The 15,531-nt window shown below is 41.8% G+C and overlaps 2 protein-coding genes across 6 annotated transcripts; both read left to right on the top strand.

Moving 5' to 3' along the window:
* Window positions 1-277: 277 nt before the first annotated feature.
* On the top strand, window positions 278-2,602 carry LOC125097533 (uncharacterized). Its single transcript, XM_047725208.1, has 2 exons — window positions 278-317; window positions 1,865-2,602. Exon 2 carries the CDS (start codon window positions 1,876-1,878, stop codon window positions 2,479-2,481), a length of 606 nt encoding a protein of 201 aa, XP_047581164.1. The 5' UTR covers window positions 278-317; window positions 1,865-1,875; the 3' UTR covers window positions 2,482-2,602.
* Window positions 2,603-2,623: 21 nt separating this feature from the next.
* On the top strand, window positions 2,624-14,057 carry ZFP69B (ZFP69 zinc finger protein B). 5 transcript variants are annotated; one of them, XM_047725171.1, is made up of 5 exons: window positions 2,624-2,720; window positions 5,771-5,856; window positions 8,122-8,248; window positions 8,512-8,607; window positions 12,476-14,057. In XM_047725171.1, exons 3-5 carry the CDS (start codon window positions 8,215-8,217, stop codon window positions 13,642-13,644), a joined length of 1,299 nt encoding a protein of 432 aa, XP_047581127.1. In that variant the 5' UTR covers window positions 2,624-2,720; window positions 5,771-5,856; window positions 8,122-8,214; the 3' UTR covers window positions 13,645-14,057. The 5 variants fall into 5 exon arrangements, with proteins under 5 accessions (XP_047581127.1, XP_047581123.1, XP_047581124.1 ...); XM_047725167.1 differs by lacking the exon at window positions 2,624-2,720 and adding an exon at window positions 2,853-3,007; XM_047725168.1 differs by lacking the exon at window positions 2,624-2,720 and adding an exon at window positions 2,955-3,007 and having other exon boundaries at window positions 5,226-5,856.
* The last annotated feature ends 1,474 nt before the right edge of the window (window positions 14,058-15,531 follow it).

Genomic DNA, 15,531 nt, shown 5'->3' with positions numbered 1-15,531 from the left:
GAGGAGCATTAAAGTGGAGGAAAAGTGACATACTTAGAATGCTCCATTTCATTCCATGAATGTGGTTCTTGTCATAGTCTATCTAAATCAGTAACTTTTGTAGTTTTATTTATAATGTTCCACATAATTCTTATTCTTTGCCATATTTTCCAATGTTTTATTATGAAAATATTCAAACATACAGAAAAGTTGGAGTAATTTTACAGTGTGCATTCATGTATCACTACCTACCATTAACATTTCACTCTATTTTATGTGGTGTTTTTGTTAGGCAGTGAATGGGAGCATAGACTGCCTGGATTCACCACCTGCAAAAGGTATCATGCAGGGCAAATTACTTAACTTTTCTTATCTGCCAACTGGGAATTGCCTCAGGGGGTCTTATGAGGACTAAATAGGTTAAATACATAATGCACTGAGAACAAAGCCTCGTGCTCTGTAACTACTGTATGCCAAGTGCATTAAACTCCTTGGGCCGTTATAACTAAATATCATAGACCTGGTGATTTAAATGACAGAAATTTACTTTCTTACATTTGTGAGGCTAGAAGTTCCAGATCAAAGTCTGGCAGGGTCAGTTTAGGGTGAGAACTCTTTCTGGCCTGTAGATGGCACCTTCTTGCTAAATCCTCACATGATCTTTCCTCAGTGCCTACACCTTCAGAGAGTGAGTCCTCTGGTGCCTCTTCTTCTTCTTTTTAAAAATTTATTTATTTTTCAGAGAGACAGGCACAGCGAGAGAGGGAACACAAGCAGTGGTAGTGAGAGGGAGAAGCAGGCTTCCCGCGGAGCAAGCAGCCCGATGTGGGGCTCAATTCCAGGACCCCGGGACCATGACCTGAGCTGAAGGCAGACGCTTAACGACTGAGCCATCCAGGTGCCCCTTCTTATAAGGACACCGATCCTGTGGGACACGGGACCCACCCTTATTGCTCCATTTAATCATAATTACTTCCTCACTCCACATACAACTACACCAGGGGTTTAGGGCTTCAACATATGAAATTGCAGAGGTGGGTGGGGAGACACAAACATTCAGTTCACAACAGCTAGCAGGTACATAGTTTCATTTTATTTTCTAAATTTTTTGTAAGCTATTGATGTAGAAGTGTTTTTGGAATGATGTACTCCTATTTTGTTGAGGAGACAAAACTCACCAATAAAAGTGCACTAGAGTATAATCATTTTTTAGAGAATACATAAAAATGCATGAAAAAAACATGTGTGTGTGTGTGTGTGTGTGTGTGTGTGTGTAAGTCTGCACCAAATGTTAGCAATGCTTATCTCTGCTTGATGAGATTCTAGGTAATAATTGGTTTTCTTTTGTGTATTTTCTGGCATTTCAGAACTATAAGGAAAGCAATTAACATAAGAATGTATTGAGGGGCGCCTGGGTGGCTCAGTGGTTAAAGCCTTTGCCTTTGGCTCAGGTCATGATCCCAGGATCCTGGGATCGAGCCTCACATCGGACTCTGCTCAGCAGGGAGCCTGCCTCCTTCTCCTCCTCTCTCTCTCTCTGCCTGCCTCTCTGCCTACTTGTGATCTGTCTGTCAAATAAATAAAAATCTTTTAAAAAAAATGTATTGATGGCAGCACAAAAAACGACCTGATCATGGTATTCTTTTAGTAAGACACGGGATTCCATTCCATTCTCAGTCTTTTCCACGTACATATGAAGTAAAAGCACAATGGATTCGTTTATAGCAACGTTGTTCGGGAAAAAAAGTGATACAGACGTTTCCCTTTTGTTAAGGGTTTCCAGTCTCCCCATGGAAACATTCACTTGCTTCCTGCCGGCCGAGGGCAGACGGCTCTATTCAGTAGATTGGGTGGGGACAAGAGCACCGGCTCCCCACTCCTTCAGCAGGAGTGGGGATGCCGAGCAGCAGCGAGCCTGGAGCGACGGAGCGACCCGGCCGCCGGGCGAGCATCCTGGGAGACGCCGCGAGCGGGACGCAGCCCCGGAGGACGCTGGGAACCACGCGCGGAGGCCGCTATCGCGCATGCGCACCAGCCACGGCTGCGCTACGTGGGAGCATCTCCGAGCTGTGCGGAGGGCTGCTGGCCCCGGGGCGAGGGAGCAAGGAAGGGCAAGCGGGGCTAGCGGACCAGGGGGTGAGCGGGTGTATTGTGCGGGGTCTGGGGCGGGGGCCACGGAAGCGCCGGCTCCGCCCCGCCTGCGGTCCCCCGTGGCGCGTGGTGCGCCCAGCGGCCCGGGGTCGCGCCCAAAGGATGCGAGGTCCAGGCTTGGAGAAAGCCTTATTCTCTCCGTTGCGGGAGGAAGAGACGGGATTGCAGGGGTTCCGTGATTTGCCTCGGCCAAGCGAGGCGAAGGAGCTGGGATTCAAACCCAGCGCCTTTGGGATTCTAAATCTCAAGACTAGTTTAAACATAACTACCTACAACAAAGAACTGGGCTTTCGTCATCTCTTTGTGCTTCACGACACCAGCACAGGGGTTTGGACCGCGTGGGCTGCGTAGACCCACCATCTCCTTGTATCTTTTGTGAAAAATATTCGCTGATTGGTGTAAGTTCTAGAATTCTGACTGTGGACTCAGCTTTCTAGATGCTTTTGCTGACTGATATTTTCTGTCCAGTATTCCCAGGGGGCTGCTTAGAAACCTGGAGCCTCCAGCTGCCTGCTGAGGAGAAGGATGGAGCTCAAGACGAGAAGGTCCTTGCGAGCCTAGACATTAAAAGGTCCAGACTCCGGATTTTGGTACTGTATGTTCCCTGGGTGTGCGAGAGTGGAGGACTCCAGCACAACAGTGAAGCCCGAGGTCCCAGCAGTTTGCGTACCCAAAGTGGCCCAAACCAGATAGGACCTTCTGCCTTGCGGGCTGAGGCAGAGAGCCCCAGAAAGGAGTGCTGAAGTCATCATGCTACAGCAGCTCCTGATCACCCTGCCCATGGAGGCCAGCACCTGGGTGAAGTTGCGCCATCCAAGGAAGGCCAAGGAGGGGGCGTCCCTGTGGGAGGACGTGACTAAGATGTTTGAAGGAGAAGGTGAGAATAGACTGTTTGGCGGGAAGGAGGAAAGGCAGTGTCCTCTAGTGTGAGAAGGAAGGTAGAGAGCTGAGCAGAAGCATTCTTTGGGGAGGCAATTGGGTAAAAGGTCTCTGGAGTTCTTGATTATGGCTCCTGGCCTGGGGTTTTCCTGAATAGTAGTGGTCAGTTCAACCTGACCCCATGATCTAAGTGTCATGGCTGTATATGTTATTTCTTTTTCATTTTCCCCATGGGGGTATGGGGCAGGGAAGACGTGCCTAATTTTCTTTATTTTACAGTGGGGAATTTTGAATCAAATGAGAGACCTGTCCAGGCACTTGGTGGCTTGGTCAGAAGTAGAAGGCAGCAGGGAAAGTACCAGGTGAGCCTGGAGTATCTTGTGCTAGAAAGCGAGGAAGAGGGCAAAGACTAATGGACGTGTATCAGCAGGATGGCAAGTTTTGACAAACTTAGGACTGTTTAGTATCCAGATTGATTGTAACACCTTGAATAAATAAAATTCCATAAGTTCATGATGAATCTTAAAATAGAGAAAGGGGAAAGACTCATTTACCAACAGTGGTGGTGATTCATACACTGATTTCTTACTTTGAAAATAAACTGTTATGGGAATGAAGAATGCATTTACCTTGGATTTTAGATCATTTTCAGTTGCTGAGGAAAAGCTTTTTACTGAAAATAACTGCCAATAAAAAGAATAGAGGGGCACCTGGATGGCTCAGTGGGTAGGCCTCTGCCTTTGGCTCGGGTCGTGATTTCAGGGTCCTGGGATTGAGCCCTGCATTGGGCTCTCTGCTCGGCGGGGAACCTGCTTCCTCCTTTCTCTCTGCCTGCCTCTCTGCCTGCTTGTGATCTCTGTCTGTCAAATAAATAAATAAAATCTTAAAAAAAAAAAGTAGAAGGAACGATAGACTATTTTGCTATAAATGAAATAATTGAAAAGCTAATGGGGAATAGGGCATTCCCAGGATGCCAAAGTACTGCCCCCATAAATTACTTGCTAAAGGAAAGAATATTCTTTTCCAATGGCGATATCTGGTGGTTACTGTTTTTTGTTTTGTTTAAGATTTTTATTTATTTACTTGGGAGGAAGAGAAAGAAGCAGGAATAAGGAGCGGGGCTCGATCCCAGGACCCTGGGATCATGACCTGAGCCAAAGGCAATTGCTTAACCAACTGAGCCACCCAGGTGCCCATGGTGGTCACTGTCCTTAACTAAGTGTGTCAATGATGGGATAACCTCACATTTTGTGTCTTCTGGGTAGTGTAATATAAAGCACATGGTATCACTCATGAAGAATTCCTGCCAAAATATTTAACCCGATCCTAAATTGAGCTTAAAGCCTGAACTTCTGTTTTAAAGAAAATACAGCAGATAGAGAAGTAAGGTAAACACTAGCACAGTCAGACTGCTGGTCTCTCAAAAAGCCAATGTCAAGAACGAAGGGGGGGGACGCCTGGGTGGCTCAGTTGGTTAAGCAACTGCCTTCGGCTCAGGTCATGATCCCGGCGCCCTGGGATCGAGTCCCACATCGGGCTCCTTGCTCAGCGGGGAGCCTGCTTCTCCCTCAGCCTCTGCCTGCCATTCTGTCTGCCTGTGCTCATTCTCTCTCTCTCTGACAAATAAATAAAATCTTTAAAAAAAAAAAAAAAAAAGAACGAAGGGGGAAGGCCTATTCTAGGAGACTACAGGTAACAACCACTTTGGAATGTATGACCCTTGGTTGGCTCCTGGGCTGGAATCAATACAGAATAAAAGATAGTTTGAGAAGAGTTGAGGAAATCGGAATATGAATTATTAACTTGCTTAGGTGTGATGAATGGTATTACGGTTATGCAGAAGATCCTTATTTGAAGTATTTAGGGATGATGTATCATGATGTCTGCAACTTTGAAATGGTTCAAAAAATACATAGATAAATGAAGCAAATATGGCAGGTGTTGACAATCATTGAATAAGGTGGTGGTTATATGGGTGTTCAATCTTGATGATAAAAAGTGGGGAAAAAATATAAGGACAACAATTCATTTGCCTTAATTCCTAGTTCATATTTCTGGTACTTCAAATGCAGTCAGTATTGGAAGTCTAGCAACCCGCCAGTGTGTTATGCTTAACCCGTTAGCAGATAGGGAAAAAAATGAATCAGATATTTTCTACCCATGTATTCATACTAATATCCAATTGAGGGAGATAATTATATAAATAAATAAAACAGGTATCTGAGATGGATATCCAAGTAGAGATAAAAACGAACTTTGGAAGAGTTTAGGGAAGAGGATGCTTTCTTCACATTAAGAGTGTTTGAGAAAACTTCACCTGAACCGGTCCAGAAGGATGTCTCAGTTTTTCACCAAGTAAGAGGTATGTTCAAAGAACGGTGATTGGGGCTATAGGGGTGGGGGTATCCAGTGGATGAAAAAGGGTAGAGAAGCAACGATGGACTGGTTGTGGAGGATCTTGAAATCTACGGCAAAGTATTTGGATTTTTCTTTCTTATCAGTAGGGAAACTTTGAGGATTTTTGAGCAGAGGAGTGGCCAAGTAGATCTGTGCTTTCAGACCAGTGTTGACCATTGGGGAATATTAATGCCCAAAGCCGTGTACTGTAGTTCCTTTTCATTAAGGAGGCTCCAGCCTGCTCTGAGTTGCTGTAAATGTCCCTCCCTGTGAATGTTTTGGGAGAAGAGCCACGTTCAGCATGTCTGCAATCTGTTTTTCTATTTGGGGAGAAGTAAACCTCACAACTCTTTTCCTTTCTCAGTTTTGCTCTCTCAGGATGCTGATGAGACCCAGGGAGAAAGTTTCGAGGATCAAATCACCTCCAGGCCCTCAACAGTGAAATCTCAGGTGGGTTGGATTTTCCTGTCACTTTCTTGAAATTGTTTCTCAGCTTTGAAGAGCCCTGGACTTTGATTTTCTTTGGCTCAACTTGCTGGATTGGATTTTCTTAGCATGTTCTAAACCAGGCCACATTGATTGATTTCACATATAATTTTCCCACCAATAGTAGAAGGTTCCTCGTAATAGAAGGTTCATCATAATAGAAAGTTCCTGGGGCGCCTGGGTGGCTCAGTGGTTAAAGCCTCTGCCTTCGGCTCAGGTCATGATCTCAGGGTCCTGGGATCGAGTCCCGCTTCAGGCTCTCTGCTCAGCAGGGAGCCTGCCTCCCTCTCCTGTCTCTCTCTGCCTGCCTCTCTGCCTCCTGTCTCTCTCTGCCTGCCTCTCTGCCTCTCTGTGATCTGTCTGTCAAATAAAAAAAAAATCTTAAAAAAAAATAATAATAGAAAGTTCCTCAGGAACCTTCTTGTTTCAAGCAAACCTCTTGTCATTTATCCAACACATTTAAAAGTCATGGGGGATGGGCTAGATGGGGGTTGGGGATTAAGGAGGGCACTTGTTATGGTGAGCAATGGGTGTTATTTGTAAGTGAGGAATCATTAAATTCTACTTCTGAAACCAATATTACACTATATTCGACTATATTCTAACTAAATTTAAATAAAAATTTGAAAAATGAAAATAAAAAATAAAAATCATGTTGGTATGTGTGTGTGTGTGTGTGTAAAGGTAATGTAGCTCTTGCCCTAAAATGTGTGTGTAAAATTATATAATGTAGTTCTTGCCCTGAAACCTCACAGGTGTCATCCAGGGGAAAGACAAACATTGTAAAACATTTTTAAATTTAAATTCAATTAGCCTTGGGGTGGCTGGGTGGCTCAGTGGGTTAAGCCTCTGCCTTCGGCTCAGGTCATAATCTCAGGGTCCTGGGATTGAGCCCTGAGTTGGGTTCTCTGCTCAGCTCGGAGCCTGCTTCCTCCTCTCTCTCTCTCTGCCTACTTCTCTGCCTACTTGTGATCTCTGTCAAATAAATAAATAAAATCTTTTTAAAAAAATTAAAAAAATAAATTCAATTAGCCAACATATAGTACATTGTTAGTTTCAGATATAAAACATTTTAAGTAACATTTAAAAATTAACAGAATGCAGTTCTGACATTCTTGGAGATGTATACTCTTCATTAATGACCTTTAAGAGAGGATTTCTGGTCATGTTTTGGAGCAGAATTGTAGATGAAAAGGGAAATGAGTAGAGAAGTTACTGGCAGGTCATGTAGGGCGCACACTACATAGGCTGACCAGAAAAGGAAGGAAAACTTCTAAGAGCAGTTTAGTAGTATCTGTGTATCATAAACGAGCTGATCAGAGAACGATTGGCTCTGGCAATGGGCACAGCTCTCTGCTGTCAAACCCTAGAATCATAGGGAAACTCAAAGAAAAATTAGAAATTAATCAGAGAAAATTGATATAGAAGGAGACATTTTTAGAGAACAGAAGACTTTTATGTATGATATGATCTTAGTTTCCATAGGGTTTAATCCCATATCTTCAACATTCTTCAAATTCAGCTTCCTAATTGGTTCAATATGCATGCTGTTGCCAGCCCAAGAAGCCTCAAATGCCTTCCAGACTTACTTATAATACATAAAAAGCATTAGAGTCATTGTTATACTTAAGGAATATGTTATTATCTTTGCCTTCTGGCTTCTGGATTCTCTTTGCATTTGATAATATTTTTAAAAATAGCCATAAAATGGTTAATTTGTATAGATTGTACATGAGAGGCTCTTGTACTTTACAACATGTTATCTACTTTGGTCAAGTCTTCCTTACTAGGTAGAATTCATGCTCCCTCCAGAAATGTGCTGTTCTCACATACTTTTCTTACTAACAGAAATACCCAGCTAATGATATTTTACCCATGCTGAAATGTTCTCATTTTAACCAGTTCTCTCGGCCCATCAAAGGTCCCTGTCTTCTTTGTGACCTCAGCCTCTTTTGAACTCTCCCCTTCCTCAAATATTCCTGATCTTTATTGTCCTTAATCCAAATTATCATATACTGCTCTGAGACCTTCTTTAATAGTTCACGAGTATTTCTCCTTCAGCCAAATGGTAAGTTGCAGAAGACAATTTATAAGCTTGCTGCATTGTGTTGTAACTTCCCACAGAGAGTCAGTCAACCAAGTTTCAGAAGGGTGTCCAAGAAAACTTGGCTAGAATCTCTTAGTGTGTAGGCAATATTAGAACTGAAAAGGACATACTTGATGTTCTAGGGACTCTTGACCTTCAAGGACATATCGGTGGACTTCACCCAGGAGGAGTGGGGGCAACTGGCCCCTGCTCACCGGAATCTGTACCGGGAGGTGATGCTGGAGAACTATGGGAACCTGGTCTCAGTGGGTAAGGATGAGTTCCCCTTATCACTAGAACTTGCCTGTTGGAAGAAAATCTTTGTTTCTAACCAAACTGCTATGCTTGGGCTTTAGGTTGTGATATAGGTTTCCAGTTCCTTTTAAACAGCAAGTCAGGATTGCTCTGGTCTTTTCTGCCTTGTTCTTTCTACTCTACCCTCTCAGCAGGCCTGAATATCAAAGAGCTGTCTTTAAATTCTTGGGATGGCTCTTTGACCTCAGCACATGCAGTGTTTTCTTCTTCATGAGCAGGATATCAGCTCTCCAAACCTGGTGTGATTTCCCAGCTGGAGAAGGGAGAAGAGCCATGGCAGATCGAGAGAGAGATATCAGGAAGTCCAAGTTCAGGTAAGAGCAAGGCAGATGGGGCCTTTGTCATGTTTGCTAGAGAGCTCCACTTGAAGCCTTCTCCAGGCTGTGGGGGAGACCATGCCATCTGGATGGGACCCACAAGAAACCTGATTACCATCTGCACTTGCCTCTTCTTACTAATTTCTCTAGAGTAAGGGAGGAAAGACATACCTTTCTCATCAGGGTTGGTTTGCTTGAGTAATTCTCCTGACCCAATGTTCATGATTTTCTTGCTTTCTCCAGCATTCCAGACTTTGCCAGGATCATAGCTTCCTTCTCCTGTTTATTCCAGTATTCATGGATCTCCTCTCATTAAGTACAGAACCTTTCACCAGATTCTCATGTCATTTTATCATAGATCTCTCTCACAATTCCATTTAAAATTTTTTCCTGAATCTTATTCTGTAATCATAGTTTCAATTCTGATTCTCTTTTTAATTTGTGTAGTTTAACTTTTTATTTCAGATAACTTAGGACTCTGGGGAAAATCCCCACAGAAGTCCTTCCTACCAAATCAAATACCTTTTAACAGCCTTCTTTATCTAAGAACAGTAATAACAACAGCTGTTCATCCAGCTGGCCTCCGTGAGTCCTGTGCATATGTTAGCCGCATCTTACAGAGGAGGAAAAGAAGGCCCACAGGTTAAGAAATGTGTCCAGCATCCTTAGCTACTGGTCAGTAAAAGTGTGGTATTTGAATTTGAATCCTCCTGGCTCCACAGTCTTGTTCTTATGACTCTATTCTCCATAGCAGCATTGGGTTCATAGATCTTGCCACCTTCTTGATATCTGTCCTTTCCTCCACCAGCCAGTTTAGTAATTTTTATCTCCTCTGTCTCTCCCATTGCCTTTTCAGTGCTTCTCATCAATATCCTTTTTAATGCAGATACATCATTTCCACCGCTGTTAGGATAGGCTAAACTACTGTAGCAGGTAGACTCTAAAGTGTGGCTTCAATGGAATAGGAATTTCTTGCTCATACACTGGTCTGGGGGAACTGGGTAAGCCCATGGACATTTCTTTTGGACGTAGCAAATCTGGATTGAGATGTCTTCCACATGTGGCTGCACCATCCCCAAGGGCCTCCTCCTCATCTAAACATAGCCAGCAGCAGAGTAAGAGCACACAGGAGCCCACCTGGGAGGATTTTATGGGCCAGCCTGGAGTGGTGCACATGACTTTCACTCTGAGTCACTTATGGGAGAAACCTTTGTCCCTTCACTCAAATCAGAATCAAGGAAGATTGGGGAAATATAGTGTAGTTGTATGTCCAGAAAGGGGAAGAACAGATTTTGGTGTATATCCAGCAGTGTCTGCCACAATCCCTGAGGGGCCTCTGTCTTTTACACTGCTATTCTGTATCTGCACAAATGCCCACAGATACATCATGGTGGTTTTAGTTGTTCCTTGACACCTGTATTTTCCATATTTTCATCTTTGTCTCATATATCCATATGAACTCTATTCCCACATATCCCTGGTATTTAGGACATCTATATCTAGACGCACCGTTGTCACTTCAAGCCCAGTTCATTCAAAAACAGAGACCATCTTCTCTCCCAAGCAAGTTTCTCATCCTGACTCCTCCAGTTCTTTTAGTCTGAAAGACCAAAAATCATGGTAACAGCAAGAATGTATCATGTTTTTCTACTCTCAATGCTTCTTCATTTCTCATGCTTCTCTTATACTACCTGCTAGATCCATATTTCCTCTTCTTTAAAATTTTTCTTTGTTTTTAAAGATTTCATTTATTTATTTGTTGGAGAGGGGGGAGAAAGAACACAATCAGGCAGAGGGAGAAGCAGGTGCCCAGCTGAGCAAGAAGTCCAATGCAGGACTTAATCCGAGGACCCTGGGTCAATGACCTGAGTCGAAGGCAGGGGCTTAACTAACTGAACCACTTAGGCGTCTCTTCCTCTCTTCATCTTTGTTGATGCAGTGCCAAGCCAAGTTCCCATCATCTCATGCCTATTACTAAGATTTTCAGTTGTATTTTTAATGTTTTATTATTTTTCTGAATCAATTTAAATGTTACTGTCAGGTTTGACCTCTTGAAATACATTTATCTTATTCTTACCCTGAAAAGTTAAGTGACTTCTTATTCCCTGTAATAGGTAATATAAACATCTCTACTTGCTTTTTTAAAAAAGATTTTATTTATTTACCTGAGAGAGGGAGTGTGAGTGCAAGCCGGGGGTGGGAGGGGCAGAGAAAGAAGGAGAGAGAGAATCTCAAGCAGACTCCATGCTAAGCATGGAGCCTGACACGGGGCTCGATTTCACAACCCTGAGATCATGCCCTAGCTGAAACCAGGAGTCACATGCTTAACCAGCTGAGTCACCCAGGCACCCCTCTCTCTTTTTGCTTTTTCAGTCCACTGCTTTTTCAGTCCACTCCAAGGTTTACCCAGCTATTCCCAAGCACTTTGTATGTGCTATTACTAAGGTGAGGTTAGAAATCCTGGGGAATAAGAGTTTGTTGTAAATAGGAAATATTGGTGGTTTAAGATGGCAGGGTCCAGAATGGATGAAAGGGAATAGAAAGAGAATTAAAAACAAGAGAAACTCCCTCTTCCAAAAATATTGTCCCATATATACTATGGATAAACTATATAGTCTCTATCCTTCAAGATTTTACAGTATAAGGATGCCTGGGTGGCTCAGTCAGTTAAGCATCTGCCTTCGGCTCAGGTCATGATCCCAGGGTGCTGGGATCAAGTCCCACATTGGGCTCCTTGCTCAGCAAGGAACCTGCTTCTCCCTCTCCCTCTGCCTGTCACTCTCCCTGCTTGTGCTCTCTCCTTCTCTCTCTGACAAATAAATAAAATCTTTACAAAAAAGATTTTACAGTAAGTTAATAATGTGTCACAAATTAAGAAACCCATTTTTCATCTCATATAGGTGTAGGCAAAAATTATGAAGAGTGATAAAAATCGAATGAACTTACTGGAAAGGGCACCCGCGTCCACTGAGAGCACACATACCCAGAACCCAGTAATTCCTCTATAGTAAATCCTATGAAATATTGACAGGCGTATAAACAAATGTTTGTATAATGATGACATGAAAAAGTATAGACAACCTCAATATTTTTCAGTAAAGAAAAGTCAAATTATGCTATGTCCATCAGTGGAACGCATTGAATACATTGCACTTGTTTAAAAAAAATGAGATTAATCTAAATGTATAGACATGGAAGGGGCCCCATAAGATATAGTTGAATTAAAAAACAGATGCAGAAATAAATAAATAAATGCACACACACACACACCATGATCCCTTTTTGTACAAATGTATGTTTGTGACCATACATATATAAAAATGCACACACTCATATCTACATACTGTTGGGAATATCTAAATGGATGTATCCCAAAATCCTAAGAGACTAAGGAAATGGAGAGGAAATTGAGAGAGGCTATTCCTCCTATATTATTTAATGTTTTATGTAGAAAGTATGAGATAAATACATGAAAAAAATCCCATTCTTAAATAGAGAATATTTTGTCATAGAAATATGGACTTGAGATGATATGGTGCTAGAATCCTGTGTTCCTTAATCTTATCTCTTATATTTACCGTTACAACAATGCTCTCTTCTTAGTGCACTTCGTTCTGGAATTCACATGGATGAACTCCTCCCAATTCCTAGAAATCACCTTACATACTCTGAAAGCTTCTTTCTTTTGACCATTACTTCATTTCCTTTTATATTCACTTTCTAGGAGGCAGAACTACCTTTGAAGATAGTCCGAGGTTTCTATGCTTAGTACATTTTCATTTTCACCCCTCCTATTCTCACTATGGCCATTTATTTTTTAAAGTGCCCTGAATATGGGTCATTTCTATTTTGGGATTTCTTTCAGACTTGGAGAATAAAACAGAAACCAGGGAGTCAGCCTTAAAGAATTATATTTCATGGGAAGGATTACACCATGGCCTAATGAAGGAACAGTCCACGAGAGGAAGCACCTTATATTCAACACTGGGAAGAGTCTCCAAATGTGATAAGTTAGAAAGCCACCAGGAAAACCAAGGAATGGGTGATGGGAAAATCCCCTTGACCCACAAGAAAACACTCACTCAGGAGAGAGGCCGAGAATCTAACAGATTTGAGAAAAGTATTAATGTGAGCTCAAAAGTTATTCCCAGACCAGAAGGTCCTCCAAGAATAAAAGACCATAAGTATGATATATCTAGAAAGAGAAGTAGATATAATTTAGATTTGATCAATCATTCAAGGAATTATACAAGAATGAAAACCTTTGAATGTAATATTTGTGAAAAAATCTTCAAACAGCTCATTCACCTTACAGAACACATGAGAATTCATACTGGAGAGAAACCTTTCCGATGTAAAGAATGTGGAAAAGCCTTTAGCCAAAGTTCATCCCTTATTCCACATCAGAGAATCCATACTGGTGAGAAACCCTATGAATGTAAGGAATGTGGGAAAACCTTCAGACATCCATCATCTCTTACTCAACATGTTAGAATCCACACTGGGGAGAAGCCCTATGAATGTGGCGTATGTGAGAAAGCATTCAGCCAGAGCATTGGGCTGATTCAGCATCTGAGAACTCATGTTAGAGAGAAACCTTTCACCTGCAAAGACTGTGGAAAAGCATTTTTCCAGATTAGACACCTTAGGCAACATGAAATTATTCATACGGGTGTGAAACCCTACATTTGTAATGTATGCAGTAAAACCTTCAGCCATAGCACGTACCTAACTCAACACCAGAGAACTCATACTGGGGAAAGACCCTATAAATGTAAGGAATGTGCGAAAGCCTTTAGCCAGAGAATTCATCTTTCTATTCATCAGAGAGTCCACACAGGAGTGAAACCTTATAAATGCAGTCATTGTGGGAAAGCCTTCAGGCATGATTCATCCTTTGCTAAACATCAGAGAATTCATACTGGAGAAAAACCTTACGACTGTAATGAATGTGGAAAAGCCTTCAGCTGTAGTTCATCACTTATTAGACATTGCAAAACACATTTAAGAAATACCTTCAGCAGTGATATGTGATATATGTTCAACATCAAAGAATCCTCATAATGGAACAAAAGCCTCTAAATCAGGTTTTCTGACTTTTGGATTTTAGGAAGCAATGATTTTCTCTAAGGATTTGACCCAATTTACAACTTTCAGTTTTGCTATGTTAAAGAAACTAACATTGATACAGAAAAGAAAGGGCATTTTAATATTTTTAAATATAGGAAGGATGTAATCATTAGGAATAACACCCTTAACAATGAATTAAGTTAACTATGAAAATCTCCCAAATTTGTCTTTATTTTTCTCATTTCATTATGGGCCAGTGAAAAGTTCATTATGGCAATTACTGATACTTGGATTGGCTTTTGAGAATCACTGTTTTAAATAGTTCTTAAATAATCAGAATAAAATATGAAGTATAATTTTTTTTAAGATTTTATTTTATTTTATTTGACAGATAGAGATCACAAGTAGGCAGAGAGGCAGGCAGAGAGAGAGAGAGAGGAGGAAGCAGGCTCCCTGCTGAGCAGAGAGCCCGATGCGGGGCTCGTTCCCAGGACCCTGGGATCATGACCTGAGCCGAAGGCAGAGGCTTTAATCCACTGAGCCACCCAGGCGCCCCTGAAGTATAGTTTTTTTTTACTATAGCCCTTTATACGGCTAGAAGAGGTATGAATAAAAATACTGATTGGCTCATTTCTAGAATAAATAGTGTTAAAGGAAGCTTTCTAGAATTGATAGACAACCTACTACCCATGAAATACTTAAGTATATTTTATGGTTTCTTGTAGAGAATGGGCAACTTTTCATAAAGGGCCAGAGAGTAAATATGTTAGGTATTGTGGGCCATATGAGCTCTGTCAGACCACTCATCTCACCATGTCAGTGCAAAAACATCCAGAGAAACACAAGAACCAGGGTATCTCAGCCGTGTCACTGCTGATAGGCCAGATGTTTTGGGCAGCTGTCCTGTGCCCTACAGTGGGTTTAGCAGTATATCTGGCCACAAGTTGCCAGTCATAGATGCCAATAGCTCCCCCCACCCCCCATTGTAACAACCAAAACTATCTCCAGATGTCACAAGATGTGCTCTGGGGGTCAAGATTGTACTCATGAAGTATTTGAAAACCACCGACCTAAATGAATGGGTGTAGCTCTGTTCAAATAAACAATAAACTTGGTGTAAAAAACCGGTGTTTGGTTGCATTTAGCCTGAGAGCTGCAGTTAACCATTGCTGCTACACAGTATGTAAATAACTGTCCCCCTTTGCCCCCGAGCAAGCACAGCAAGAATAGTGATTGCTCATATAGGGGTGTTTATTTTTTAATCTGTTTTGCTGGAACTTTTGTTATGTCCTGCTATAAGGTCATATTAAAACCTTAGTAATTTCATATAATTCCTGGAATAGTTCTAGTATTCAACCATATACTATAACCTGAGGAGGCTTCTCATCACTTATTTGACAAAGCTCCCCATGTGATCTGATATACCAAATAAGCCTAATTAGTCAAAAAGACTTCATTTAGAAGTTGAATTTTGGGAAGTTTGTCTGAAATAACGGATTTTAAAGTACATTCCTAGGTAAGATTATAGATCATTTAAAAACTTACTAACTGGGGCACCTGAGTGTCTCAGTTGGTTGAGTGTCTGACTTTTGGTTTCAGCTCAGGTTATGACCTCAGGTTCATGAGATCAAGCCCTGTGTCAGGCTCCATGCTCAGTGGAGAGTCTGCTTGAGGTTCTCTCTCACTCTCTGCCAGTTCTCCCATCGCTCACTCGCTCTCAAATCTTAGAAAAAATAAATAATCTAGTTAGCTAAGGTGGCAATAAGATTCTAAAGATAAATGCAGAGGATTACATCATTGTTAATAAAATTTAGCTTAATGTTGAGAATATTCCATTTATTTTTTTAAGAG

Source organism: Lutra lutra, chromosome 4, assembly GCF_902655055.1.
Source record: "Lutra lutra chromosome 4, mLutLut1.2, whole genome shotgun sequence".
NCBI lineage: Eukaryota > Metazoa > Chordata > Mammalia > Carnivora > Mustelidae > Lutra > Lutra lutra.
The sequence above is the reverse complement of the archived record's forward strand: the minus strand, read 5'-3'. Positions and strand labels throughout refer to the sequence as shown.

What these genes read in the sequence shown, in the direction of transcription:
- ZFP69B (XM_047725167.1), top strand. Translation starts at nt 2,881, where the DNA reads ATGCTACAGCAGCTCCTGATCACCCTGCCCATGGAGGCCAGCACCTGG. An exon ending in TAAGATGTTTGAAGGAGAAG is followed by an intron (nt 3,008 to 5,770) that starts GTGAGAATAGAC and finishes TTCCTTTCTCAG; the next exon opens with TTTTGCTCTCTCAGGATGCT. An exon ending in TGGGAACCTGGTCTCAGTGG is followed by an intron (nt 8,249 to 8,511) that starts GTAAGGATGAGT and finishes CTTCATGAGCAG; the next exon opens with GATATCAGCTCTCCAAACCT.
- LOC125097533 (XM_047725208.1), top strand. Translation starts at nt 1,876, where the DNA reads ATGCCGAGCAGCAGCGAGCCTGGAGCGACGGAGCGACCCGGCCGCCGG.